This window comes from Ranitomeya imitator, chromosome 9 (assembly GCF_032444005.1).
Source record: "Ranitomeya imitator isolate aRanImi1 chromosome 9, aRanImi1.pri, whole genome shotgun sequence".
NCBI classification, from domain to species: Eukaryota; Metazoa; Chordata; class Amphibia; order Anura; family Dendrobatidae; genus Ranitomeya; species Ranitomeya imitator.
In genome coordinates this window covers 113558480-113584700 of record NC_091290.1, presented here as the reverse complement: position 1 = coordinate 113584700, position 26221 = coordinate 113558480, and the positions used below count along the sequence as shown (strand labels likewise).

Below are 26221 nucleotides of genomic sequence, written 5' to 3'. Positions count from 1 at the left end.
AACCCCTTGTTGAACGATCATGGGGAAGAGCCGGGCTCGTAGGTTCAAGCCGGTAGGGTTTACTCCTACTGCAGCCGTGAAAGCCGCAGCGGCCGGGGACGAGGGGAGCGCGGGCTCCTTCCATGCCGAGGACCTGCTGCAGAAGGTGAGCGGCGCCCGGGCGGCTGTCAGCCACGGTCCATGTGCAGCATGGCGCTGCCCCGTGCTGTGTACATGTACATAGGGTCACCAGGGGACAGCGCTTGTCTTCTACAGATAAAGTTTAAGGGGCAAAAAAAACAGAAGTGGGAGGAGCTGTCAGGGTGTAACATGGGGGGCTGCAGCTGGTGGGCTCTGTCAGGGTGTAACATGGGGGCTGCAGCTGGTGGGCTCTGTCAGGGTGTAACATGGGGGCTGCAGCTGGTGGGCTCTGTCAGGGTGTAACATGGGGGGCTGCAGCTGGTGGGCTCTGTCAGGGTGTAACATGGGGGGCTGCAGCTGGTGGGCTCTGTCAGGGTGTAACATGGGGGGCTGCAGCTGGTGGGCTCTGTCAGGGTGTAACATGGGGGGGCTGCAGCCGGTGGGCTCTGTCAGGGTGTAACATGGGGGGCTGCAGCCGGTGGGCTCTGTCAGGGTGTAACATGGGGGCTGCAGCTGGTGGGCTCTGTCAGGGTGTAACATGGGGGCTGCAGCTGGTGGGCTCTGCTGTGTGGCCTCTGTCAGGGTGTAACATGGGGGCTGCAGTTGGTGGGCTCTGCTGTGTGGCTGTCAGGGTGTAACGTGGGGGGGCTGCAGCCGGTGGGTTCTGTGTGGTTTCTGTCAGGGTGTAACATGGGGGGCTGCAGCCGGTGGGCTCTGCTGTGTGGTTTCTGTTAGGGTGTCACTTGGGGGGGCTGCAGCCGGTGGGCTCTGCTGTGTGGCTGTCAGGGTGTAACATGGGGGCTGCAGCTGGTGGGCTCTGCTGTGTGGCTGTCAGGGTGTAACATGGGGGCTGCAGCTGGTGGGCTCTGCTGTGTGGCCTCTGTCAGGGTATAACGTGGGGGGCTGCAGCTGGTGGGCTCTGCTGTGTGGCCTCTGGGCGGCCCCTTGTCTGTAAAATAACATACGTACTCCCTTCCGGTGCCGCCGCTGTTCCAGCAGTGTCTAAATTTTCTCTCCCGGGGATCACTTGACATGTCACAAGATCCCTGCTGCCGATTAGCGGCTTCTTTTTTTTTTCAGTTGTAACTGACACCTGGAAGAAATCAGAGCTGCAGCTGTCTTATCGCTTCTTGCATATGGCTGATTTGTCTGAAGGAGGATGGAGAGAAGCCAGCGCTGATTAGCTGCAGGGGTCGCGTGTTGTAACCATATCAAGAACACCTGTCATCTGCTTCATGCTGCCTGAATTACAGGCAGCAGGAATCAGACATTCTGTGCGACTGCTGCCAGATCGGTTTTATTCTATGCATGCACAACCTCCATTCTACTCCTCGCCCGGCTGGTTTAATTAAAGGGGTTTTCATAGCTTGGCATATTAATGGCCTTCTTGTTAGAATATTCAGTGATAAGATTGTATGTTTGCTGCTCCACTAAGTGGATGTTGAGCAGATGAACAGCACAATGTGATCACTGGAGAAGCTGCACAATCACAATGGCTGGTCGGTATGGGGGGGGACTGAGAATTGGACCCTCGGAGTCCTCTAACTCTTCTGAACGTTCAGTTGCAGAGCCCTAGTCCTGAAGTGCGAGAAATTGCTTGTGCTAGCATCTCGAAGGTTGTCCAGCAGAAGCAAGTCATCCCAGCTTTCCTCCAAAGAGATGCCGTTCGATGCCTCGGCCCGCTCTTGCTTGATAAGTGCATGTCTGTGCGAGAGATGGCGGCGGGGGCTTTACGGTAAGTAATACTATGTGCAGAGTTACTGGCAGGGAGAAGGGGCAGAAACTTTCTGGGATTACAATGTAAAAACTGCTATGTAGTGGCCTTTGTCCACGCTGCTCCCCGCTATACTGAAGCATGAACCTGCAGGATTCCTAGGTAGAAAGCACATGGGTATTTGCCATCAGTGCATGAAGGGGTATATACTGTGGAGTCAGTATAAAGTAGACGACTCCTAAAATGTATAATACATTGGATACAGTAGTACAATGCAGGATGTGCTGTAAATGTTTTATAAGAATTTGGCAAAGTTATTAAATGTCCTATAAATATCTGTTCTCCCTCTTTATCTAAGGATCTGGGCTTTTAGTTGAGATGAATCTGTGCTGCACTTTATGTACATGCTCAGTAGTGAGGCAGGGCTGTGGAGCTGAATCTGTGCTGCACTTTATGTACATGCTCAGTAGTGAGGCAGGGCTGTGGAGCTGAATCTGTGCTGCACTTTATGTACATGCTCAGTAGTGAGGCAGTGCTGTGGAGATGAATCTGTGCTGCACGTTATGTACATGCTCAGTAGTGAGGCAGTGCTGTGGAGCTGAATCTGTGCTGTACTTTATGTGCATGCTCAGTAGTGAGGCAGTGCTGTGGAGATGAATCTGTGCTGCACGTTATGTACATGCTCAGTAGTGAGGCAGTGCTGTGGAGATGAATCTGTGCTGCACTTTATGTACATGCTCAGTAGTGAGGCAGGGCTGTGGAGCTGAATCTGTGCTGCACTTTATGTACATGCTCAGTAGTGAGGCAGGGCTGTCGAGATGAATCTGTGCTGCACTTTATGTACATGCTCAGTAGTGAGGAAGTGCTGTGGAGCTGAATCTGTGCTGTACTTTATGTACATGCTCAGTAGTGAGGAAGTGCTGTGGAGATGAATCTGTGCTGCACTTTATGTACATGCTCAGTAGTGAGGCAGGGCTGTGGAGATGAATCTGTGCTGCACTTTATGTACATGCTCAGTAGTGAGGCAGGGCTGTGGAGATGAATCTGTGCTGCACTTTATGTACATGCTCAGTAGTGAGGAAGTGCTGTGGAGCTGAATCTGTGCTTCACTTTATGTACATGCTCAGTAGAGACCAGGGCTGTGGAGCTGAATCTGTGCTGCACTTTATGTACATGCTCAGTAGTGAGGCAGGGCTGTGGAGCTGAATCTGTGCTGCACTTTATGTACATGCTCATTAGTGATGGGGGCTGTGGAGCTGAATCTGTGCTGCACTTTATGTACATGCTCAGTAGTGAGGCAGTGCTGTGGAGATGAATCTGTGCTGTACTTTATGTACATGCTCAGTAGTGAGGCAGTGCTGTGGAGATGAATCTGTGCTGTACTTTATGTACATGCTCAGTAGTGAGGCAGTGCTGTGGAGATGAATCTGTGCTGTACTTTATGTACATGCTCAGTAGTGAGGCAGTGCTGTGGAGATGAATCTGTGCTGTACTTTATGTACATGCTCAGTAGTGAGGCAGTGCTGTGGAGATGAATCTGTGCTGCACTTTATGTACATGCTCAGTAGTGAGGCAGTGCTGTGGAGATGAATCTGTGCTGCACTTTATGTACATGCTCAGTAGTGAGGCAGTGCTGTGGAGATGAATCTGGGCTGCACCTTATGTACATGCTCAGTAGTGAGGCAGTGCTGTGGAGATGAATCTGTGCTGCACTTTATTTACATGCTCAGTAGTGAGGCAGTGCTGTGGAGATGAATCTGTGCTGCACTTTATGTACATGCTCAGTAGTGAGGCAGTGCTGTGGAGATGAATCTGTGCTGCACTTTATGTACATGCTCAATAGTGAGGCAGTGCTGTGGAGCTGAATCTGTGCTGTACTTTATGTACATGCTCAGTAGTGAGGCAGGGCTGTGGAGCTGAATCTGTGCTGCACTTTATGTACATGCTCATTAGTGATGGGGGCTGTGGAGCTGAATCTGTGCTGCACTTTATGTACATGCTCATTAGTGATGGGGGCTGTGGAGCTGAATCTGTGCTGCACTTAATGTACATGCTCAGTAGTGACCGGGGCTGTGGAGATGAATCTGTGCTGCACTTTATGTACATGCTCAGTAGTGACCGGGGCTGTGGAGTCGGGGAAATTGGGGAGTCGGAGGTTTGGCTCACCGACTCCACCATCCTGTGTATAACTGACCATGACCCCCACCCGTGCTCGAGGACCACAGTTGTTATTATTATTATTTATTATTACTACACAGTTACACCGTGCCCACATTGCAAGATCGTCATATAGATCTGTTCTTCTTGCTGTCCTGTTTCCTGATATTAGGAACTTGAGCACCTGTGGAGGGTTTGAAGTCTGTGACGACATGGTGACCCGAGACATCATGACCCCACTAGTGGCCCTTCTACGAGAGGTAGGACTTCTAGTGATGCAAGTTGCTTTATTATCATGATGGGTGAAAAGTTACCACGAACACTCAGTTCTGGTTTATAATTTGAAGTATAAGTAACTTTTTTACATAATAATAATCTACTATTTAATTGTCTAAGGGTCACTTCCGTCTTTCTGTCTGTCCTTCTGTCTGTCCTTCTGTCTGTCCTTCTGTCTGTCCTTCTGTCTGTCCTTCTGTCTGTCCTTCTGTCTGTCCTTCTGTCTGTCCTTCTGTCTGTCCTTCTGTCTGTCCTTCTGTCTGTCCTTCTGTCTGTCCTTCTGTCTGTCCTTCTGTCTGTCCTTCTGTCTGTCCTTCTGTCTGTCCTTCTGTCTGTCCTTCTGTCTGTCCTTCTGTCTGTCCTTCTGTCTGTCCTTCTGTCTGTCCTTCTGTCTGTCCTTCTGTCTGTCCTTCTGTCTGTCCTTCTGTCTGTCCTTCTGTCTGTCCCGGATATTCATTGGTCGTGGCCTCTGTCTTTCATGGGATCCAAGTCGCTGATTGGTCTCCTCAGCTGCCTGTCATGGCTGCCGTGACCAATCAGCGACGGCCACAGTCCGATTAGTCCCGCCCTACTCCCCTGCAGTCAGTGCCCGGCGCCCGCTCCATACTCCCCGCAGTCACCGCTCACACAGGGTTAATGCCAGCGGTAACGGACTGCGTTATGCCGCGGGTAACTCACTCCATTACTGCCGCTATTGATCCTGTGTGACCAAGTTTTTACTATTGATGCTGCGTATGCAGCGTCAATAGTAAAAGGATCTAATGTTAAAAATAATAATAAAAAAAAATAAAAAATCATTATATACTCACCTTCCACCGCCTTTCCCACCCCTCGCGACGCTTCGGTAACCGCTCCATGCAAGCGGCAGGTTCCGGTGGCAAGGATGGAATGCGACAAGGACCTGCCATGACGTCACGGTCATGTGACCGCAACCTCATCACAGGTCCTGCGCGAAAAGGACCTGCCATGACGTCACGGTTGTGTGACTGCGACGTCATCACGGGTCCTGCGCTACCAACCCTGGGACCGGAAGCTGCAGAGTGCACTGCACACAGGCGACATGACTACAAGGGCTCCCTCAGAAGGTGAGTATATGTTTATTTTTAATTTTCTAACTTGTGACATACGTGGCTGGGCAATAAACTACGTCGCTCTGTGCTATATACTACGTGGCTGGGCAGTATAGTACGTGGCTGGGCAGTATAGTACGTGGCTGGGCAGTATAGTACGTGGCTGGGCAGTATAGTACGTGGCTGGGCAGTATAGTACGTGGCTGGGCAGTATAGTACGTGGCTGGGCAGTATAGTACGTGGCTGGGCAGTATAGTACGTGGCTGGGCAGTATAGTACGTGGCTCTGTGCTGTATACTACGTGGCTCTGTGCTGTATACTACGTGGCTGGGCAGTATACTACGTGGCTCTGTGCTGTATACTACGTGGCTCTGTGCTGTATACTACGTGGCTCTGTGCTGTATACTACGTGGCTGGGCAGTATACTACGTGGCTCTGTGCTGTATACTACGTGGCTCTGTGCTGTATACTACGTGGCTCTGTGCTGTATACTACGTGGCTCTGTGCTGTATACTACGTGGCTCTGTGCTGTATACTACGTGGCTCTGTGCTGTATACTACGTGGCTCTGCTGTATACTACGTGGCTCTGTGCTGTATACTACGTGGCTTTGTGCAGTATACTACGTGGCTGGGCAGTATACTACGTGGCTGGGCAGTATACTACGTGGACATGCATATTCTAGAATACCCGATGCGTTAGAATCGGGCCACCATCTAGTAATATATAACTTTATCCAGCTCGGAAAGTTATGACACTTTGCATATAGCCCCAAAAAAAACTAATGAAACTCTAATGGTAAAAACTGACCAAACTCCAAAACATTTATGAAACCTGGACCATTTAAGTGTGAAGAAATCTGTGACATCTGAATGAGCGCTGAGCGGACCCATCACTGCCAGCGTCTGTACTCCAAATGATTACGTTCTGATAGACTCCTGCCCCTCAGGTCGGACCCCTGTGTGTGGCTATGACTTTGGGTATGCACTGTGGCTGCACACTACCTGTCACATCTGAATTTGGCTCACAAGCCAGCATCGTCTTTGGACCACTGGCGTAGTCCGATATTCTTTCGCTTTCCATGTTACAATGTAAAGACTTACCAGACCCCCCTCCCTGGGAGGTGACTGACTGCTGCTTTCTGTCTGATGTTTTGGTGCAGTGTGCCATCGGCTTAGACACAAACTTGGAACCGGCGACAAACAGTAAAGGCTTGACCAAAAACCAAGTGGAAGGTATTGCAACCCAAGCTGTGAATATTCTGTGGAACGTCTGGTGAGTGGATCTGTTTATTCAGCATCCCCTAGAATGGTGATAATGGTAGTGACGCAGTAGCTCAGACCCCAACACCTTACTACACAGGCGGAGAGGCGAGAGCCTAGCAGATCACTAGTGACCCAGCCTGTGTACGCGGGGCCCATCTCCACAGCAGTTTACTTGTGCTTGTCCCTGCACGTCTATCAATAACGTGTCTATCCAGCCTGTGATTTCCCGAATTCCACCATGTGTCCTCCTTGGTGTGTTGAGGAGTGTAGGTTTGGTAACTGTGTGCGTTAGGATTAGGCGGGTGCACCCCGGACTGTGTGTGCGTTAGGATTAGGCGGGTGCACCCCGGACTGTGTGTGCGTTAGGATTAGGCGGGTGCACCCCGGACTGTGTGTGCGTTAGGATTAGGCGGGTGCACCCCGGACTGTGTGCGCGTTAGGATTAGGCGGGTGCACCTCGGACTGTGTGCGCGTTAGATTAGGCGGGTGCACCCCGGACTGTGTGTGCGTTAGGATTAGGCGGGTGCACTCCGGGCTGTGTGAATTAGGATTAGGTGGGTGCACTCCGGGCTGTGTGAATTAGGAAAAGGCAGGTGCACTCCGAGCTGTGTGAATTCGGATTGCACCAGATTAATCCTAATTCACATAGGCCGGAGTGCACCTGCCTTTTCCGAATTCACACAGCCCGGTGTGCATCAGATTAATCCTAATTCACGTAGGCCGGAGTGCACCCGCCTTTTCCTAATTCACACAGGCCGGAGTGCACCTGCCTTTTCCTAATTCACACAGCTCGGAGTGCACCTGCCTTTTCCTAATTCACACAGCTCGGAGTGCATCTGCCTTTTCCGAATTCACACAGCCCGGTGTGCACCTGCCTTTTCCGAATTCACACAGCTCGGAGTGCACCTGCCTTTTCCTAATTCACACAGCTCGGAGTGCACCTGCCTTTTCCGAATTCACACAGCCCGGTGTGCACCTGCCTTTTCCTAATTCACACAGCTCGGAGTGCACCTGCCTTTTCCTAATTCACACAGCTCGGAGTGCACCTGCCTTTTCCTAATTCACACAGCTCGGAGTGCATCTGCCTTTTCCGAATTCACACAGCCCGGTGTGCACCCGCCTTTTCCTAATTCACACAGCTCGGAGTGCACCCGCCTTTTCCTAATTCACACAGCTCGGAGTGCACCTGCCTTTTCCTAATTCACACAGCTCGGAGTGCACCTGCCTTTTCCTAATTCACACAGCCCGGTGTGCACCTGCCTTTTCCTAATTCACACAGCTCGGAGTGCACCTGCCTTTTCCTAATTCACACAGCTCGGAGTGCATCTGCCTTTTCCGAATTCACACAGCCCGGTGTGCACCCGCCTTTTCCTAATTCACACAGCTCGGAGTGCATCTGCCTTTTCCTAATTCACACAGCTCGGAGTGCACCTGCCTTTTCCTAATTCACACAGCTCGGAGTGCACCTGCCTTTTCCTAATTCACACAGCCCGGTGTGCACCCGCCTTTTCCTAATTCACACAGCTCGGAGTGCACCCGCCTTTTCCTAATTCACACAGCTCGGAGTGCACCCGCCTTTTCCTAATTCACACAGCTCGGAGTGCACCTGCCTTTTCCTAATTCACACAGCCCGGTGTGCACCTGCCTTTTCCTAATTCACACAGCTCGGAGTGCACCTGCCTTTTCCTAATTCACACAGCTCGGAGTGCATCTGCCTTTTCCGAATTCACACAGCCCGGTGTGCACCCGCCTTTTCCTAATTCACACAGCTCGGAGTGCATCTGCCTTTTCCTAATTCACACAGCTCGGAGTGCACCTGCCTTTTCCGAATTCACACAGCTCGGAGTGCACCTGCCTTTTCCGAATTCACACAGCCCGGTGTGCACCTGCCTTTTCCGAATTCACACAGCCCGGTGTGCACCCGCCTTTTCCTAATTCACACAGCTCGGAGTGCACCTGCCTTTTCCGAATTCACACAGCCCGGTGTGCACCTGCCTTTTCCTAATTCACACAGCTCGGAGTGCACCTGCCTTTTCCTAATTCACACAGCTCGGAGTGCACCTGCCTTTTCCGAATTCACACAGCTCGGAGTGCACCTGCCTTTTCCGAATTCACACAGCTCGGAGTGCACCTGCCTTTTCCGAATTCACACAGCCCGGTGTGCACCTGCCTTTTCCTAATTCACGTAGGCCGGAGTGCACCCAACTAATTCTATGTGTATTAGGATTAGGCGGCTGCACCCCGGACTGTACGCCACATCTGCAGTGAGAATCCTTAGTAGAAACTGACTTGCTGCAGACCTGACACCACTCCACAGGTGAATTTTCAAGAAATATTTTTTTCCCTCAGTACGTGGATGATATTTATCACAATTGCAGGATGAATTATGCATTGTCTACACCCAAACCTTGCGCTGCACGTCAGTCCCATGTCACCTGATCGGACCGCACTGCTCTGTTATCAATAACTGCATGCGCTTTTATTTCCCCCATATCTCACAGTGAAAGTAACAGTAAGGCTTTGACGATCTTTAACAAAGAAAACTGTGTGGAGATTGTTATCCGCTGCTTAAGCAAGTTCCCAAGCAACTTGGAGCTGTCGGTGTCGGCAGGTGAGTCTGGTCAGGTCTATGGGAACCATTTTCTTCCTTTTTGATTGATTTTTTTTTTTTTTTTTTGTCTTTTTGAAAACGTTCCTCCACAGCTTACTGCCTGCAGACGGTCACAGAAGATAATCCGGAGCTTCTGGCCTCTCTCCATGCTTCTGCTTTGCAGATGTTGGAGAACGTGCTGATGACTCCTGCCACAAGTATGGAGATGAGACTGCTGCAGACATTAGTCGCAGGTTAGAAAAGGGGTGGAGGGCGATGTAACTTGGGTCCGTACAATAAACGTCCGTTCTCGCCCTGATTATTAGTGACCCTCTCCGGTCTCCCCCACCTCTTCAACATCTAGATGCTTTAAAAGGGTTTCTGATCATTAGGGGTCTTTGGTAGATCAGGAGGATGGGAATCCTGTGTCCCCTATTGGTCATGCATGTGCATTGTTCCATTTATTGTCTATGGTAGTAATGGAGATAGCGCTGTACTTGGTTATCTGCCATCTTTAGTCCTCTAGAATGGAGCAGAGGTTGGACCCAAGACCCCTGCCAATGATCACCTATTCTATGTTGCAGGTACCGTGTGGAACATCAAGGACCGGATCCCTTGTTGCAGCCAGGCCGACTCCATGAATGCCATGTTAAGGATCCTAGCAGAAGTCCTCTCCCAGGACGCAGGGCAGTTTATTATACAGATGAAAGACGCAGAATCCATTCGCTTGAAGGCTGCGGCCACCGAGTCCGACCTGGAAGAGGCCACATCAAGTCTGGAAGAAGCCTCTCCGAATGAAGATGAAGGGATGGGAGATGGCACAGCCAGAGAGCAGAATCGGGATAATTTCTCAGACTTGGTCCCAGTACGTTCCATTGCATGTTCCTGCGTGGTGTGTGAGACCTATCCATAATGTCTGGTACAGTCCTTTAGGTTTTGTTAGGACATTTTATTAGGTTTTAAGGGGGTTTCTGCCAAATTTTCTAAAGATTAACCTGATCAAAAGTGGGGCACACGGTCTGACGGCACTGATTGGACAGTGTCACATCTCCACCCTGTGGTCAGTTCCTTCATTTATTTCCAGGAGGAATGCTGGAGGAAGAGATCTAAGAACTGCACAATACTTTTATGCAGTTTTTACTGAAGCAGACATGTAAGGAGAGCCGGGAGGTCCCCTTGATAAAACTGACTTTTGTGTTATCTACCTCTACACTTTATTTTCCCCAACCAATTCGCGCTTCCGATGGTTTCTGTTTTATTTTGGAAGGTGTCACATGAAGAACTTAGACAAGCATCTTTCCTACTGGTGGCTCAGAAATCTGCGCTGGAGATGATCGTGAACATGTGCTGTAGTGATGGTCAGTGAATAGGGAACAAGTGCGTGATTCTGAATCCTGTATGAATGGATCATCAGTCCAGGATAGGGACCACTGCTCTGTTCATGGTCTATGGGACTGTGTGGAATGAGAGAGCCTGGCTTAATCCAGCAGGACCATAGACTATGAGCAGAACAGCAGTGCCGATGGGGAGCCACAGTGCCCTGTTCTTTGGATTGGTGGGTTTTCAGAACCGAATTATCACCCCAAGTAACTGTTGCTTTTTTTTATTGACTTAGCTCTTTAATATATGCCCTAATCATTTAATCTTCCACTTGAAATCGGGCTGCAAAAAGCATAAGATCCCCGGTATGATCCACACAAACTAGATGAATGCTACACAGGGCTCCCTGAAAACAGAAATAAAATTGATCAGAGCTTAAAAATGCAGATTGTTCTCCGGTGAAACGAAGAGTTGTCCACTCTTGTAAAGATTATGAATTCTTTAGAACATCCAAGCACCGAGCTTAAGGTTTTTAACTTTTGCCAAAAGTGTGCACATAGTAGGGAAAAAAAGGTACAAAATCAACTAACATGTGAAATTGGAAATGTTTGCACTCTGCAGATGCCCATCGTCAGATTTAGACTATAGTGTGAACAGGTTTTTTCATTTTTGTCTTGGTTTTCTTATAAACTTTGAGTCGTGAGCTCGGATTTCTAAAAAGCAATTGCGAAGTTAGGGAATAGGCAGCGAGATGATCAAGGGGAAAGCGCCGTAAATCCAAGAAGGCCTGTAGGTGACCTCACAAATGTCACCTTCCCTTCTCCAATATATAACCCCCAATTTGACCCCTCGTTAGTCTAATGTGCTAAATATTAGTAGGCTGTGCTGTAATAGTATAGACATTAAAGGGGCATTGGCATTTCCACAATGCATAAATCAATAGCCCAAGTGCATTTAAGAAAAATTATCATCGATCTTACGAGAAAAAAATCCTCCAGTTACAATCCACTTCTCTCTCTCCCGATCTCATCATTCACTGTAAACCAACCTGCCAGTAAAGTTTTTATGCTTTTATTGGCTTGTTCTAAAAATCAGTAAATGAAGTCCCCTTCTAGATTGACATAAATCGCTGCCTATTTGTACAGATTTATTGGCAGAACCTCCATCTTAGTCAGATGAGAGCCACCTCCTGGCTTCCACGGTTGTTCTTCTGATTAGCTGGCCTGACCCATGTTATCATTGTGGGGTGATGTATATGTGACATTGCACCAGGCCGGCTAATGAAAAAAGAGCGACAGATGCCGAGAGGTAGGAGGCGGTTCTCAGGGCTCCTGTCTGACAGCCATAGATTATGACCTGGGTTGTGCAAATCAATGTGCCTCGTTTGTGCTATGGTGTGCACTAACGACAACATACATGTCTTCCAGAGCCGTCTGATGATGAATGGGAGGAACTTTCTAGCAGCGACGAGAGCGAACTGGGTCTAGAAAAATCAATAGCGGACGGAGGCGAGCTTATGTCACCGCTGTGCCTGTCTGCTGAAGTCCACTCTGCTCTCCTGAACCATGCCATCCCAAAAAAGGTGCCGGCTAATATAGTGTGCATGTAGTCTCCAGCGCTCTGATCCCAGCCAGTTGGGTTACTCAGCCTTAACTCTTGGGCTCCTCTCACACTGCGCTCTTGTCCACGTTCTTTGGTCGTTTGTGTCTGAACCCCCCTAAAAAAAACGGGATTCGGTCGTATGCGCCAACGGGGCCTTAGACTGTAATGGTGCCAACAGAGTCAACATGTGCTATGAAGTGATCATTTTTTGGGCTTGTACGTCTACTGGAGGCGGACACTCAGACGTAGTCTACTCTAGTAGGCATGCACGCCCAGAAATGATGGAAAATAGTGCACACGTTGACTATGTCGGCACCATTATAGTCCATGGCCCCGTCACTGTATATGTCCGTATTCTGTTTTTTGCACGGGGTTCATCAGTAAGCCCCAACAGGATCACTGAACATGAGCAAGAACGCAGTGTGCAAGCACCTTCAGCCCTATGGGGCCAAAACACACCTTGTACAGTGACTGTAAGATCACTTTCATTTAAGATTTTATATATTCTAGCTTTTTTTTCTTATTTTTCCCTTAATAATGGTAACCTGTTATTATGCACTAATAGTAAAATGGCTTAAGATATATATATATATATATATATATATATATATATATATATATATATATATATAATTTTTTTTTTCTTTTTGTGCCCCTTTAGGTGCTTGAAAAAACTCGTTTCCCAGATGATGCCGCTTTGCAACTATGTAGACGCCACTCCGCATGGAAACCATTAATTACAAAGTAATTAAGTTTTTTTTTTTCCTTTAGGGTTTGGATGGAAAAAGTGTCAGTTTCTATGAGAATATCGGTTGTCTGTACTGTAATGGTTATTAGTGTCATTTCGACAAACTTTCGATTAATCAATAGTGCAGACAAGAATGTTTGTAATATGTAATATTGGAGAAATCTGTTTTTCTCCACTTATGAGCCATCTTACGAGTCACTCTGAAAAACAGCTAGAATTGGTCTTGGTCAAAACAAAGAAGGTCTATCACTGAGGGACAAGGCTGCAGCTGACTGTTGAGGTCTATGGAGAGGAGAGTGAGAGTGAGCTGCTGTGTCTATGGACATATAGCGGTGTCTTTATAGACGCAGGGCTCCCTCATGTCTGTGGGCGCTGTGTATGGGAATGATCTCCGCAGCTTGCCTTCACCCTCCAGCTCAGTGACAACAGAGAACTATAGAGAGCGGATACAAGCCATATAAAGGGCAGAAGTGGCTTCTCCCCATATATACACACAGGACAGGTACGCTTAGCTGATCCCACAATGTTTTAGCTTTTATCTGGAGGGTAACTGATGGACCAAGCCATGGAGTCCTGCAGTGTTTTCCCCAGTGATGCATATGAGTAGTAAAGTGTCTTCTCTGTATCTAGGATGTCCACCGTCCAGCACAGAGCCCTGACCTGCCTGCACAACATCTTGTCTATGGTGGACACTGAGTGTTTAGGAGGAGCGTCCGCACTCCAGGAGCTCGCTCAGCATCTTTCACAGTTGGTCTTCACTCAAACAGGTTTGTTAAGAAGTTTTGTAAAGGTGCAATAGCTTAAAGGGGTTGATTGGGATGATAAAAACATGGCTGGCTTTGCCCAAAAACAATGATGCCGGTCTACCGGACCATCCATGATTTGCATAGTTTTAGGCGCTCGCTCAAAACACATTTGTTCAGAGCGGCCTATCACGTTCACTAATCAAAGTCATTTTATGTTTGTGTGTAGCCCATTCACTATCCCATCTATCCCCCACCCCCTGAAGATGGCTGGACCATCATTGTAAATACATCATTGTAAATACACACCTGTACTTTGTATCTCCCCCACCTCATTGTAGATTGTAAGCTCTCACGAGCAGGGTCGTCTTATTGTGCTTTAATTTTGTATTGTTAACGTTGTTACTTATGACTTTTGTGTTTGAAACTGTTAAACTGTAAAGCGCTGCGGAATATGTTGGCGCTATATAAATAAAGATTATTATTATTATTACCGGTAGCGTGTGGTATTGAAGTGAATGATGCAGAGCTGCAATACCAAACACAAACTATAGACAGGTGTGAGGCTCTTTATGGAAGAAGGAAGCCATGTTTTTCTTCTTCCTTTTAAAGGGGTTGTTCAATGAAAATGAGTTATCACGTTTCCACAGAGCAGGATAACATGCTGGTGGTTGGGACCCGCACCGATCGGCGCTTATACCCCCTTCAGAACGGAGCTCAACCTCTGCGCCATTCATTTTCCAGATGGGGCTTGTACACTTTTTCCACCTGCCACAAAGAGAATGAATGCAGCGTCTTTCAGGTGTGTGATCTGCTCCATTTTATAATGATCCCAGTGGTCGGACCGCCACCGATCAGTAAGTTGTCGCCTGTCTAGCAGCCCTAGGGCAAGAGGTGATCCTAACAAGATGGCAGACCTGAAAGTCTTGATTAGGCCCAAGAAACATGGCTGCGGTGTGGACTGTATCTTACCTCTGACATACTGACAAAGGGTGGGCTTGTCTTCAGAGGTGGCTCCATCCTAGGCCAGTACCTGTGCACTGCAGATCAAGAGGGGGTTACATGGATTGTCTGTTAAGGTACCGTCACATTTAACGACGCTGCAGCGATCTAGACAACGATCCCGATCGCTGCAGCGTCGCTGTGTGGTCGCTGGAGAGCTGTCACACAGACAGCTCTCCAGCGACCAACTATGAGAAGTCCCCTGGTAACCAGGGTAAACCTCAGGTTACTAAGCGCAGGGCCGCGCTTAGTAACCCGATGTTTACCCTGGTTACCAGCGTAAACGTAAAAAAAACAAACACTACATACTTACATTCCAGTGTCTGTCCTCCGGCGCTCTGCTTCTCTGCACTGTCAGCGCCGGCCGGAAAGCACAGCGGTGACGTCACCGCTGTGCTCTGCTTTAGGGCCGGCGCTGGTGCAGAGAAGCACAGCGCCGGGGACAGACACCGGAATGTAAGTATGTAGTGTTTGTTTTGTTTTTTTCTTTATCGCCTCTCATTGGGGGACACAGGAACCATGGGTGTATGCTGCTGCCACTAGGAGGCTGACACTATGCAAATAAAAAAATTAGCTCCTCCTCTGCAGTGTACACCCCACCGACTGGCATTAAACTCTCCAGTTTAGCTTAGTGTCAGTAGGAGGTGGACACGGGTCTTTCATTAGACCCTTATCTACCTCAATGTGCGTCGTTTCTTTTCAGGTTTTCTTCCAGAGGGATACAGGGTGAGCAGTCACACCTGTAGTCCCACAATACGGACTATGAGTACGGCGTGTACTGCCACCCCGTATCCTCATAGATCCCTCTCCAGGACCAAGATCCTAGCACAGAAGCGTGCTCAGAAGTCCGGTCCTGGCTCCGTCCCCCACCCACTCGCCTACCAGAGCCTGTCGGTCGGAGGAGACGAGGACGTCCATCACAGCTCCGTGGACGTCTCATTCCCCTCAGGTTAGTAACGGCGTGGGATGTTTAGGTGAGTATTTCCCCCTGGCGGGCTCTCCATTCCCCCGGGATTTTTTCTCCAGATGTCCCCCGGTCCTCCCTCATGGCGTTTGTTTTGGGAGAATCCCAGGGACAGCCACGGGGGCTGTGGCTCTTTTTCCTCCTGGGCTCTCCTTCATTGGCGGCCGCACAGCCACGGTGTCTCCCTTGTGGAGTCTCGGCCTGGCGGGCTGCCGCGCCGCTCCCCCTTGCGGTCTCGCTTCTCGGCGGCCGCGGTGTGTCCTGTGTCTGCACGGCGTCCTTGGCAGGGTGCCGTGCCGCTTGCTTTCTGCGGCGCTCCGACGCCGCCACTCTCCAGCGGCGCTCCGGCGCCGCTATTCTCAGGCGGCGCTCCGGCGCCGCGATTCTCTGGCGACGCTCCGGCGCCGCGATTTTCCGGCGGCGCCGGCCTCTAGTTTGGGTCCCGGCTTCTGCCGGGGCCTGCCTCTGGCGCCGCGGCCCCGCCGGTTCCGTTCGGACAGCCTTGGCGGACTGCCGCTCTTCTCGGACTCTGCGGCGCGCTGCTCCGGCGCCGCGGTTCCCTTCTCCGGCGGCGCCGGTCTCTAATTTAGGTCCCGGCTTACGCCGGGGCCTACTTCCGGTTTCTCGGCTCCTCACTTCCGGTTCTGCGGGCGGGCTTCTTTCCCGCCCGACATACTGCGCCCTGCCCACCGGCGCCTCTGCGTCTGGCTCCACCCCCTTCCTCGTGGGTCCCTCGGCCGGTGTGCACCGCTTCTCACAGCAGCAGCACTCGCATCTTCTGTGGCTCAGCATCGCAGAATCAGCACCTCAGGGAAGTTCTCCGCCGAGGACAAGTGGGACATCTTCCAGCAGAGGAGGAGCTAATTTTTTTATTTGGACCGGGTCCGTGAGTAGCTGCACTGCAGACTGACACCCCCCTCTGCCCACTGTCCCCTAACCCACTGGCATCTTCAGGGTCCCTAAAAATGTCTACCTCTAAAGGGGGCCGCTCTCGTCCCCCTACCTCTTCATCTTCTGCCTTAGTCACGTACTTTGCATGTTCGTCCTGTAACAGCAAACTTCCCTCAGGTCAGTCCTCCCCGCTGTGTCAGTCCTGCAGCAACCCGATTGTTCCCACCGCCCAGGATCCCCCGGCTGTTCCGCCCGAGAGTGATCCCCCCATCCCAGGCTGGGCCGCTTCTCTGTCACAATCGGTGGCCGATTTAACACGGGTGTCTCAAACCCTGGTGTCCGCGCTGGATCGGTTACCCCTGCAGACCCCTGCAGTGGCCAGCGGGTCGCAGGAACCGCCGCCCGAGCCCTCCTTGATTAGCCACAAAAGGTCCAGACAGCAACGTCGGTCTGAGTCCTCTTCGCGTTCCATCTCGCCGCACGGCCCTCCCCCGCGGTTGGTGTCGCACCGTTCCTCCTCCCCTGAGTCAGGCGAGGCTTTATCTGATGCGCCCTCAGAGGAGATGTCGGAGTTGGATCCTAGCCAAATCGCCACCATGAGTGAGTCGGTCCAGAACCTCATTCGGGCTATAAACCAAACCTGCGGCATTAAGGATCCCTCTACGGAACCCGCAGATCAGGCGGTTTCGTTTAGACGGGCCAAACCACCTTCAAGATTTTTTGCCTCTCATCCTGAATTCGAGGAAATCCTGACCAGAGAGAGAGAGAATCCGACCAGACGTTTTCAGAGAGGAAAACACCTGGGGGTGTTATATCCTTTTTCACCAGATCTTACCGCCAATTGGACGGTCTCTCCCTCGGTGGATCCACCTGTGTCCAGGCTGTCCACCAACACGGTGCTCCCACTGTCCGGCGGAGCGTCTCTGAAGGATTCTAACGACAGAGTTATAGAATCCTTCGCAAAATCTGCCTTCGAAGCGGCTTCAGCAGCGCTATGCCCGGCCTTTGCTTCCACTTGGGCCTCAAAATCCATCTCAAAATGGGCCAAGGATCTGCGGCGAGGTATCCTGGACGGGGCTCCTCCCGCGCAATTAGCGGAACTTGCCAACCAGATTTCCCACGCTGGTGAATACCTGGTTTCCGCCTCCCTGGATGTCGCGTCTTGTGCGGCTCAGGCTTCCAGCAATGCCGTTGCCATTCGCCGGACCGTTTGGCTCAAGGCCTGGCAGGCGGACTTGTCCTCCAAAAAGTCCCTCACTAGTCTGCCCTTCCAGGGCTCTCGTCTCTTTGGTTCCCAGCTGGACCAGATCATTAAGGACGCCACTGGGGGCACAAGTTCCCTTCTCCCCCAGGCTAAACCTCGTCGCCCTCCTCCTAGACGGCAGTTTCGCTCGTTCCGGCCTTTTCGTCGCTTCGCTGCGTCAAGCTCCTTTTCCCAGCAGCAACAGAGGCCACAGGCACGTCAAGAGAAGAAGGCGGTGTCCTTCAGGCCCACTCCGTCCTGGCGTCCTCGCTATTCCCAGGGTAGATCGTCCAGGCCCAGGACTGGAAGATCCACTTCCGCATGACTCTCGGCAAGACTCCAGCCCAACTCCCAGGTTGGGGGGCCGTCTTCTCCGTTTCAGGGACGTCTGGATTTCCGCAGTAGAGGATGCATGGGTCAGGGAAGTTGTGTCTTCGGGATACAAAATAGAGTTCGCCTCCCGACCCAGAGATCGTTTCTTCCAATCTCGTCCTCCAAAAGATCCCGCTTTGGTTCCGGGCTTCTTCGCAGCCATCGCTTCTCTGCTCAAATCCGGGGTAATCGTTCCCGTCCCAGAAAAGGAACGGTACACGGGTTTCTACTCGAACCTCTTTGTGGTACCGAAAAAAGACGGCAAGGTTCATCCCATTCTGGACCTCAAATTGCTGAACAGGAGGGTTCGCCTGAGACACTTCAGGATGGAATCCCTTCGTTCAGTAATTGCTTCCATGGAGGCTCAGGAATTTCTATGCTCTATAGATATCCAGGACGCCTACCTACATGTTCCGATATTTCCCGGACATCACCGTTTCCTGCGCTTCGCAGTGCAACAAGATCATTTTCAGTTCGTCGCCCTGCCGTTCGGCCTCGCAACCGCGCCAAGGGTGTTCACGAAAATCATGGCGGCGCTGATGGCCATCTTGAGAGTCAGAGGCTTGGTTCTGTTTCCATACCTCGACGACATCCTCATCAAGGCTCCGTCCTTTGCTCAGGCCCACGAAAGCTTGTCCATTGTTCTCGACACCTTATCCCGTTTCGGATGGCTGGTCAACCGGAAGAAGTCCTGCCTTATTCCTTCTCAGCGCATCATCTTTCTGGGCATGCTCTTCGACACTCGTCTGTCCAGAGTCTTCCTTCCCAAGGACAAGAGATCCACCCTTTGTCGGGACATTCTCTTGCTCCAGGGTCCTCGGCCTCCCTCCCTCCGATCGGCCATGAAGGTTCTGGGGAGGATGGTAGCTACCTTGGAAGCGATTCCCTTCGCCCAATTCCATTCTCGACCCCTTCAGCAAGCCATTCTGTCTCAGTGGGACAGGTCGGTCTTCTCCCTGGATCGGCCGATCAGACTCTCCTTTCGGGTCAAGCGGTCTCTCAACTGGTGGCTGACGTCTCCTCTCATCTCCCAGGGCAGGTCCTTCCTTCCGGTTCACTGGCAGGTGGTGACAACGGATGCCAGCCTGATCGGCTGGGGTGCGGTTTTTCGCCACCTGACGGTTCAGGGCCGTTGGTCGCTGCAGGAGTCCGCGCTGCCGATCAACGTCCTCGAAATTCGGGCCATCTTTCTGTCCCTCCGCCATTGGGAAAGGATTCTCAGGGGCCTTCCAGTCCGGATCCAGACGGACAATGCCACGGCTGTGGCATATGTCAACCATCAGGGGGGGACTCGGAGCTCCTTGGCCCTTGCCGAGGTGTCCAAGATCCTCCTTTGGGCAGAGGCAACGGTTCCGGTGATATCCGCGGTGCATATCCCCGGCGTAGAAAACTGGGCCGCCGACTTCCTCAGCCGCGAGGGTCTCGCGGCGGGGGAATGGTCCCTGCATCCGGAGGTCTTCCATCAGATTTGTCTTCGATGGGGAACTCCGGATGTGGATCTCACGGCGTCTCGGATCAACAGGAAGGTTCCACAATTCGTCTCCAGGTCACGCGATCCTCTCGCAGTGGGCGTCGATGCTCTGGCCATTCCTTGGTCACAGTTCGAGATGCCCTATCTGTTCCCACCCCTTCCATTACTTCCCAAACTGTTGAAGAAGATCAAAGCGGAAGGGGTGCCGGTCATCCTGATCGCCCCGGATTGGCCCAGGAGAGCTTGGTTCGCGGAGCTCGTCAACCTTCTCGCGGACGCTCCCTGGTGCCTTCCAGACAGGCCCGATCTGCTGTCCCAGGGTCCGATCTGCCACCCGAATTCTCGGTCGCTCAGTTTAACGGCGTGGCTGTTGAGACCGCGGTTCTAAGAGCGTCCGGCCTTTCGGACCGCGTCATTCACACCATGATTCAGGCTCGGAAGCCTTCGTCTTCCAGGATCTACTACCGCACCTGGAAGGCCTACTTCCGTTGGTGCGAGTCCAACCGCGTGCCGCCTATGGTTTTTTCCCTGCCTTCTCTTTTGGCCTTCCTTCAGGCAGGACTGGATTCGGGCCTGGCTCTTAGTTCCCTGAAGGGTCAGGTCTCTGCGCTTTCCATCCTCTTTCAGAAGACCTTGGCCTCTCGGCCACAGGTTAAGACCTTCTTTCAGGGGGTAGCCCACGCCGTCCCGCCGTACAGGGCCCCTGTGGAGGCATGGGACCTAAACCTGGTACTGGACGTTTTGAAGGTTTCTCCCTTTGAACCTCTTAGGGAGATTCCTCTATCAGTTTTATCTTGGAAGGTGGCCTTTCTTGTGGCCATCACGTCCATTCGCCGCGTTTCCGAGCTGGCGGCACTGTCTTGCCGCCCTCCGTTTTTGGTCATTCACCAGGACAAGGTGGTCTTCCGACCTCCACCTTCTTTTCTTCCTAAGGTGGTTTCCACCTTCCACCTCAACGAGGACATCGTTCTACCTTCCTTTTGTCCAGCTCCGACTCATCCTCTGGAGCGATCGTTGAACAAGCTGGACCTAGTCAGGGCAGTGAGGATTTATCTGGATAGAACATCCTCTTTCCGGAAGACGGATTCATTTTTCGTCATTCCTGATGGCACGCGCAGAGGCCAGCCGGCTTCTAAAGCGACTATTGCTCGCTGGATCAGAACGGCAATTTTGGAGGCTTACCGGGTCAAGAACAGAGTGCCCCCTCCTGGGATTAAGGCTCACTCTACCCGGGCAGTCGGCGCCTCCTGGGCGGTGCACCACAGGGCTTCCGCCCTACAGCTTTGCAAAGCTGCAACTTGGTCTTCCATCCACACGTTCGCCAAATTTTACAAGGTCCATACCTACGCATCGGCGGACGCCAGCCTAGGCAGAAGGATCCTACAGGCGGCAGTGGTGAGTCCTCTGACCTGATGGAAGTCTGTTTTCCCGCCCTTGGGACTGCTTTGGGACGTCCCATGGTTCCTGTGTCCCCCAATGAGAGGCGATAAAGAAAACAGGATTTTTGGTTGCTTACCGTAAAATCTGTTTCTTGAAGCCTCCATTGGGGGACACAGCACCCTCCCAATGTTTTTGTTATATGTTCTCTGACTGTTCTCACGTTTACAGTTCTCAAGTTTGTGGTTATGGTTTTTCAACCTTGTTCTTTCTCCTACTGCTTTCTCACTAACTGAAGAGTATAATGCCAGTCGGTGGGGTGTACACTGCAGAGGAGGAGCTAACTTTTTATTTGCATAGTGTCAGCCTCCTAGTGGCAGCAGCATACACCCATGGTTCCTGTGTCCCCCAATGGAGGCTTCAAGAAACAGATTTTACGGTAAGCAACCAAAAATCCTGTTTTTACGTTTACGCTGATAACCAGGGTAAACATCGGGTTACTAAGCGCGGCCCCGCGCTTAGTAACGCGATGTTTACCCTGGTTACCAGTGAAGACATCACTGGATCGGCGTCACACACGCCGGTTCAGCGATGTCTGCGGGAGATCCAGCGACGAAATAAAGTTCTGGACTTTCTGCTCCGACCAACGATGTCACAGCAGGATCCAGATCGCTGCTGCGTGTCAAACACAACGATATCGCTAGCCAGGACGCTGCAACGTCACGGATCGTTAGCGATATCGTTCAGTGTGAAGGTACCTTAAGATCATAGCTCTGCCATGATTGAACGCAAATAACAAGTGGGATAAAAAGAAATACCAGTTGTGGTGACCGGTGTATAACTTGTGGTGGTCGAAAACAAATCTTTATTACCCTTCCTCACCAGAAATGGCGCCACTTCTGCCCAGTTATTGCAGCTGAGGCTCATTACAGTAAGACTCCGCCATATGTCAATCTTTAGTGCTGATGTTCATTCATTTTCTGCATGTCTGTTTCGTTAGATGGCCCAAAACAGGAAGAATTTTTAGAGGCCGCGTCCAGCGCCGTGCGGGCATTACTGCAGACAATGGCATCCAAGGGAATACCACAGGTAATAATCTGTTCTACCAAACTGATGAAAAACGGGCCTTAGACAAAATAGAAATATTTCCAGGGTTGTCATGGTTAATAATATTGATGATGAGTTGTTTGGATAGGTCATCATTATTACATCGCTAGATGTCTGACACCCAGCCCCGACCGATCAGCAGTTGTTGGCTCATCCGCTCATAGTATTACACATCAGCTGCCATGTATCTGAATAGGAGCTGATAAGATAATTGGTGGGGAGGGGGCTGTCGGATCCTACCGGTCTGATATTGATGACCTGTGATGACCTCACCCCTTTAATGTCCTCACTTCTAGTTTCGGAATTCTTTGTTTCTTGCAGTGTATGACCCCAGAGCAGGTAATGAGCTTCGCTGACGCCTGTGTGCAGAGCAGTAACGCCAGTACCAGGGTGAACGCAGTCAGCGTCATCGGTGTCACCGGCAGCGTGCTGGCGAAGGGCGACAACACGGCTGACACACTGAAGGTATACTACAGTGACCATTTTGCAGACTTCTTGTCCATATTGTTTTTGCAATTTCCAGTCTGATCCCGTGACCTAAACTAACAGCATCAATGGCTTCCATCCTGCCGCTAGTTCAGGTCACAATGGGGCTGGGAATAAGGAGGCAGAGAAAGTCATCCGCTCGTGTGCATCTGTCATAGGGACTCCTTTCTGGGTCTGTGTATAAAGATACCCGCTGAAGGCTCAGGACAACCTACATATATACAGCTGCTACAGAGGCCAATCATTTTTTGGCAGCTCCATTATAAAGCAGACCTATAATACCGCCCTGTGCATTCATTCATTCATTTATTTGACAGTGCAATAAAATCCGTTTTCTTATAAGTGTCAGTGATGATACCTGATGTTCTCGTGTCCAACACTGCGGCCATCTTTTGAGCATTGGCAGATTTCTGACGTGATCGACATCTACAGTCTCCTTCTGCCATATTAACACCTGTGGAAACTACACGTAGCTCATAATGTTGCAGGAACTCCTCTATTGGCACGTCTGTGATTTACTGCCCCGTCTTGGTCCTGGACTTTTATAAATGTAGACTTAATGGCTAAATACAATTTATTTTTATTGTTTTTCAGCTGACTGGAAACTTCCTCCTTGGAGTTGCAACAAATGATGTTTCCTTGGTAGTATCCGGAGGGGCTCTAGACGCAATCTTCGATGTGTTCGCTGATGGTGAGGAGTCGGAGAAAGCTGCGGTGGAAATAAAGTTACTCCAAGCTCTTAAAAAAATCCAACCAGCTTTCAAATCAAAGGTACGAGCTTCAGATGACTGTGTATATACGGGGACTTGTATTGTCTGCCAGGCATTTCTTACCTTGTACTTTCTCTAATACCTCTATTCTCTGTATAGCTTAAACCAGGCGGTTATGCTGCAGTATCTCCATCAGCAGCAACACAGACCTTGCCCTGTAGTTTGGATATTCATTGTGGGTTTCACCCATAGCAATGGATAGTGTGGAAAAACCGCATTAAAATCTGCACCTAGGCTCTACGACTGTTTGTCGCATCCCCCCCAAAACAGGATTCTTGCAGACAGAGCCAGTCACTTAAATGAAACCAACAGTCGCTTTGGACACTATGTGGCCTCCACCGGTGTTGGAGGAATAGTGCACCATAAATTAGCACAAGAACATCTTTTAACGCTTTTTTTTTTTTTTGCTTCTGTCGTAAACAATTATTTGATAGTCTTTGTTGTTGTTGGGGGGTCCCGGAGCATCATACCCTCACTGTGCGCTCAAACGATGGGGCAGGATTGCTCAGTTTGATCGACAGGGGTCTCTAAATAGTGACATATTCATATTACTTAATGGGCTATAACATGATTAAGCTTGCATTTTTTTTATTTTTTTAATCTTTAAGTCAGCGGATTTATTGTCCATGAGGCAGTGACCTGAGGAAGTTCCACTTAAACATCTTTTATTTTCAAAACACTAAAAATAAAGGCAAACATTATCCTCCGAAGCAAAGTCAGGACATCCGTATCAAACTGTTACCGTGGGCGACTGCACCGCCGTATCACTCTTGGGTGCATCAATAGCTCTGCTTTCTCTGCCTCTGGCATGTGTTCAGTCTCACACAGACCTGTCCTGTGCAGAGCCTTCTGCACTGCTGCTTGCAAACATAACACTGACCTACCCAAACCTGAAAGTTTAAATGGGAATCATGGACATGGGCCAATCGCAAGACCTGGAGTGGAGGGAGAGATCCATCCCACTACCTTCCTACAGATCTATACAAAAATAAAAGCCCATGTCAGGTTTTCCTAAATCTGACATAGTTTGACTAAATCCACACTGCATTGTAACCAAAGCTGTGCCTCACAATACCTTTTTAGAGGGGTCAAATTCAGTTTGAAATTTATTCAGTTATTCCTTATCCATTGGCTAGAGGACAACTTACCGATCACTGACGGTCCAAAAAAGTGGTGGTCGATCATGTGCACTGCCTCTCCTATCCATTCTTAATGGGACTACAGGAGATAGGAGTGGATGTGTGCTTGATCGACCAGTGCTCCAATCACACAGGTTCTCAGGAATGGTGGGGGCCCTAGCAGTCGGACGCCAAGCAATCGGGAAGTAATCCTTTGTCCCATGGATGGGCATCAGTTCCAAACCCGAGAATATCCAGTTAAAGGGGGTTTGCCAATTTTCACCAAATGTTCAGAAGAATGTAAATAACGTCTTGTAGCAAAAATGAATCTAATCACCACGTATGTTCTTCTGCTTCTGTCAAAGCATGCACCGAGTAGTGTACGGGGTCTATAGAAAGCCTATCTGGCCACATGTATTTGGAATGATCGGTGGGGGGCTCAGAGCTCTGCCTTATGTGCAGGGTACGTCAGTGCACATAAAACAATAGAGTGGAGATCCTTTTTATTGTTTGTGGTTCTAAGGGCTCATACGGATGTCTGAGCACGGACCACAAAGCACGGACTGGCCGCAGCGCTCCTCGCCGCTTCATATGAGGCTGACACTCGGGATGGAGCAGGGCTGTGAAGTCGGAGTCCCTGTCATGGAAATTGAGGAGTCTGAGATTTGACTTACTGACTCCACAGCTCTGGGTTGGAGGAGCCGCCACCAGCCTGCACTTTGTGCTCCGTGCTCAGTCCAGTGTGCACGGATGTCTGAATGATCCCTACCTGTGGATACCTAACTGGTAACAATGCCCATTACTCCTTATCAGTCGGATCATATCCATCAGTAGAATTAGAACTGATTTCTTGTTTTTGTATTTTTTTCACGTATTTTGTGTTTTACAGATTCGTAAAGAAGGTCGAGAGAAATGCAGCACCGACCAGTTATGTGTCCTGGATAACGTGAGGACCAATCTCCGGCGATTTATATCTTACCTGGAAACTGTAGAGAAAAAACATAGAAACCGACATTAAAAGGAAGACTGTAAGCTGTTTCTGTACAATTTAAAAAACCGATTGCACACAGACGGCCGGAGGGGTCTGGAGTCTGGACGTTTCATTTCTTTACTTCCTAGAACTGTGGTCTGTAGATCGGTCCAAAAACTGAACGTAACGTTTGCAACCAAGTCCAAAAATACGTTGCCAGCCAAAGTCCTGTATTGGAAATACCTGATCTGCTGGCACCAAAAACCACCGGACGTACGTCGTGGTCCAGAACCGCACACCACCGCTCCAAATACTGTGCCGTTGTTTTTCTCAGGTGTGAACGGAGCTGCGGGACCTGAGGGGATAGTCACTGTGTAATATATAAATCTGAGCAAGAGAATTATGTGCTAAAATTGTCAGATCATTAATCTAATAGGTGCAGAAAATCCACAACATCAGAAACTCATCAAATACTCCTAGTGGGAACATGAGAGATTTATTTATATAAAGTACAAATAATGTGTAAAATGCTCCAATTTTCCCTGTTCAAAAATAAAGAAATAAATAAAAGTTGGATCTATCAAAAGATAAAATGATTTAACCACCAAAAAAAAAGAAAAGAAAAATTGAAACTCCGGAACTTTTGGTATTTTCAATCATTCCAATAAATGCACAAAAAGTGATCAAAATTTGTCCCCCCCTCCCACAAAATAAAAAAAAAAGCTCATCATGCATCAAACAAGCCTTCACAAGGCTCCGGCAATGGAACGACAGGGTGTGTGTCTCGGAAAATGGCAACACAAACGGATACTTTTTATTCTTAGAGTTTTTTTTTTTTTTTTAATC

At 50.0% G+C, this 26221-nt stretch overlaps 1 protein-coding gene across 1 annotated transcript; it reads left to right on the top strand.

Moving 5' to 3' along the window:
• Window positions 1-25474, top strand: HEATR3 (HEAT repeat containing 3). Its single transcript, XM_069738495.1, has 15 exons — window positions 1-145; window positions 1683-1855; window positions 4164-4251; window positions 6499-6611; window positions 9103-9212; window positions 9305-9445; window positions 9776-10056; window positions 10459-10549; window positions 11939-12093; window positions 12775-12857; window positions 13492-13628; window positions 21925-22013; window positions 22353-22496; window positions 23112-23288; window positions 25295-25474. The coding sequence occupies exons 1-15, from the start codon at window positions 20-22 to the stop codon at window positions 25421-25423; spliced, it is 2037 nt and encodes a 678-aa protein (XP_069594596.1). The 5' UTR covers window positions 1-19; the 3' UTR covers window positions 25424-25474.
• Window positions 25475-26221: the final 747 nt, after the last annotated feature.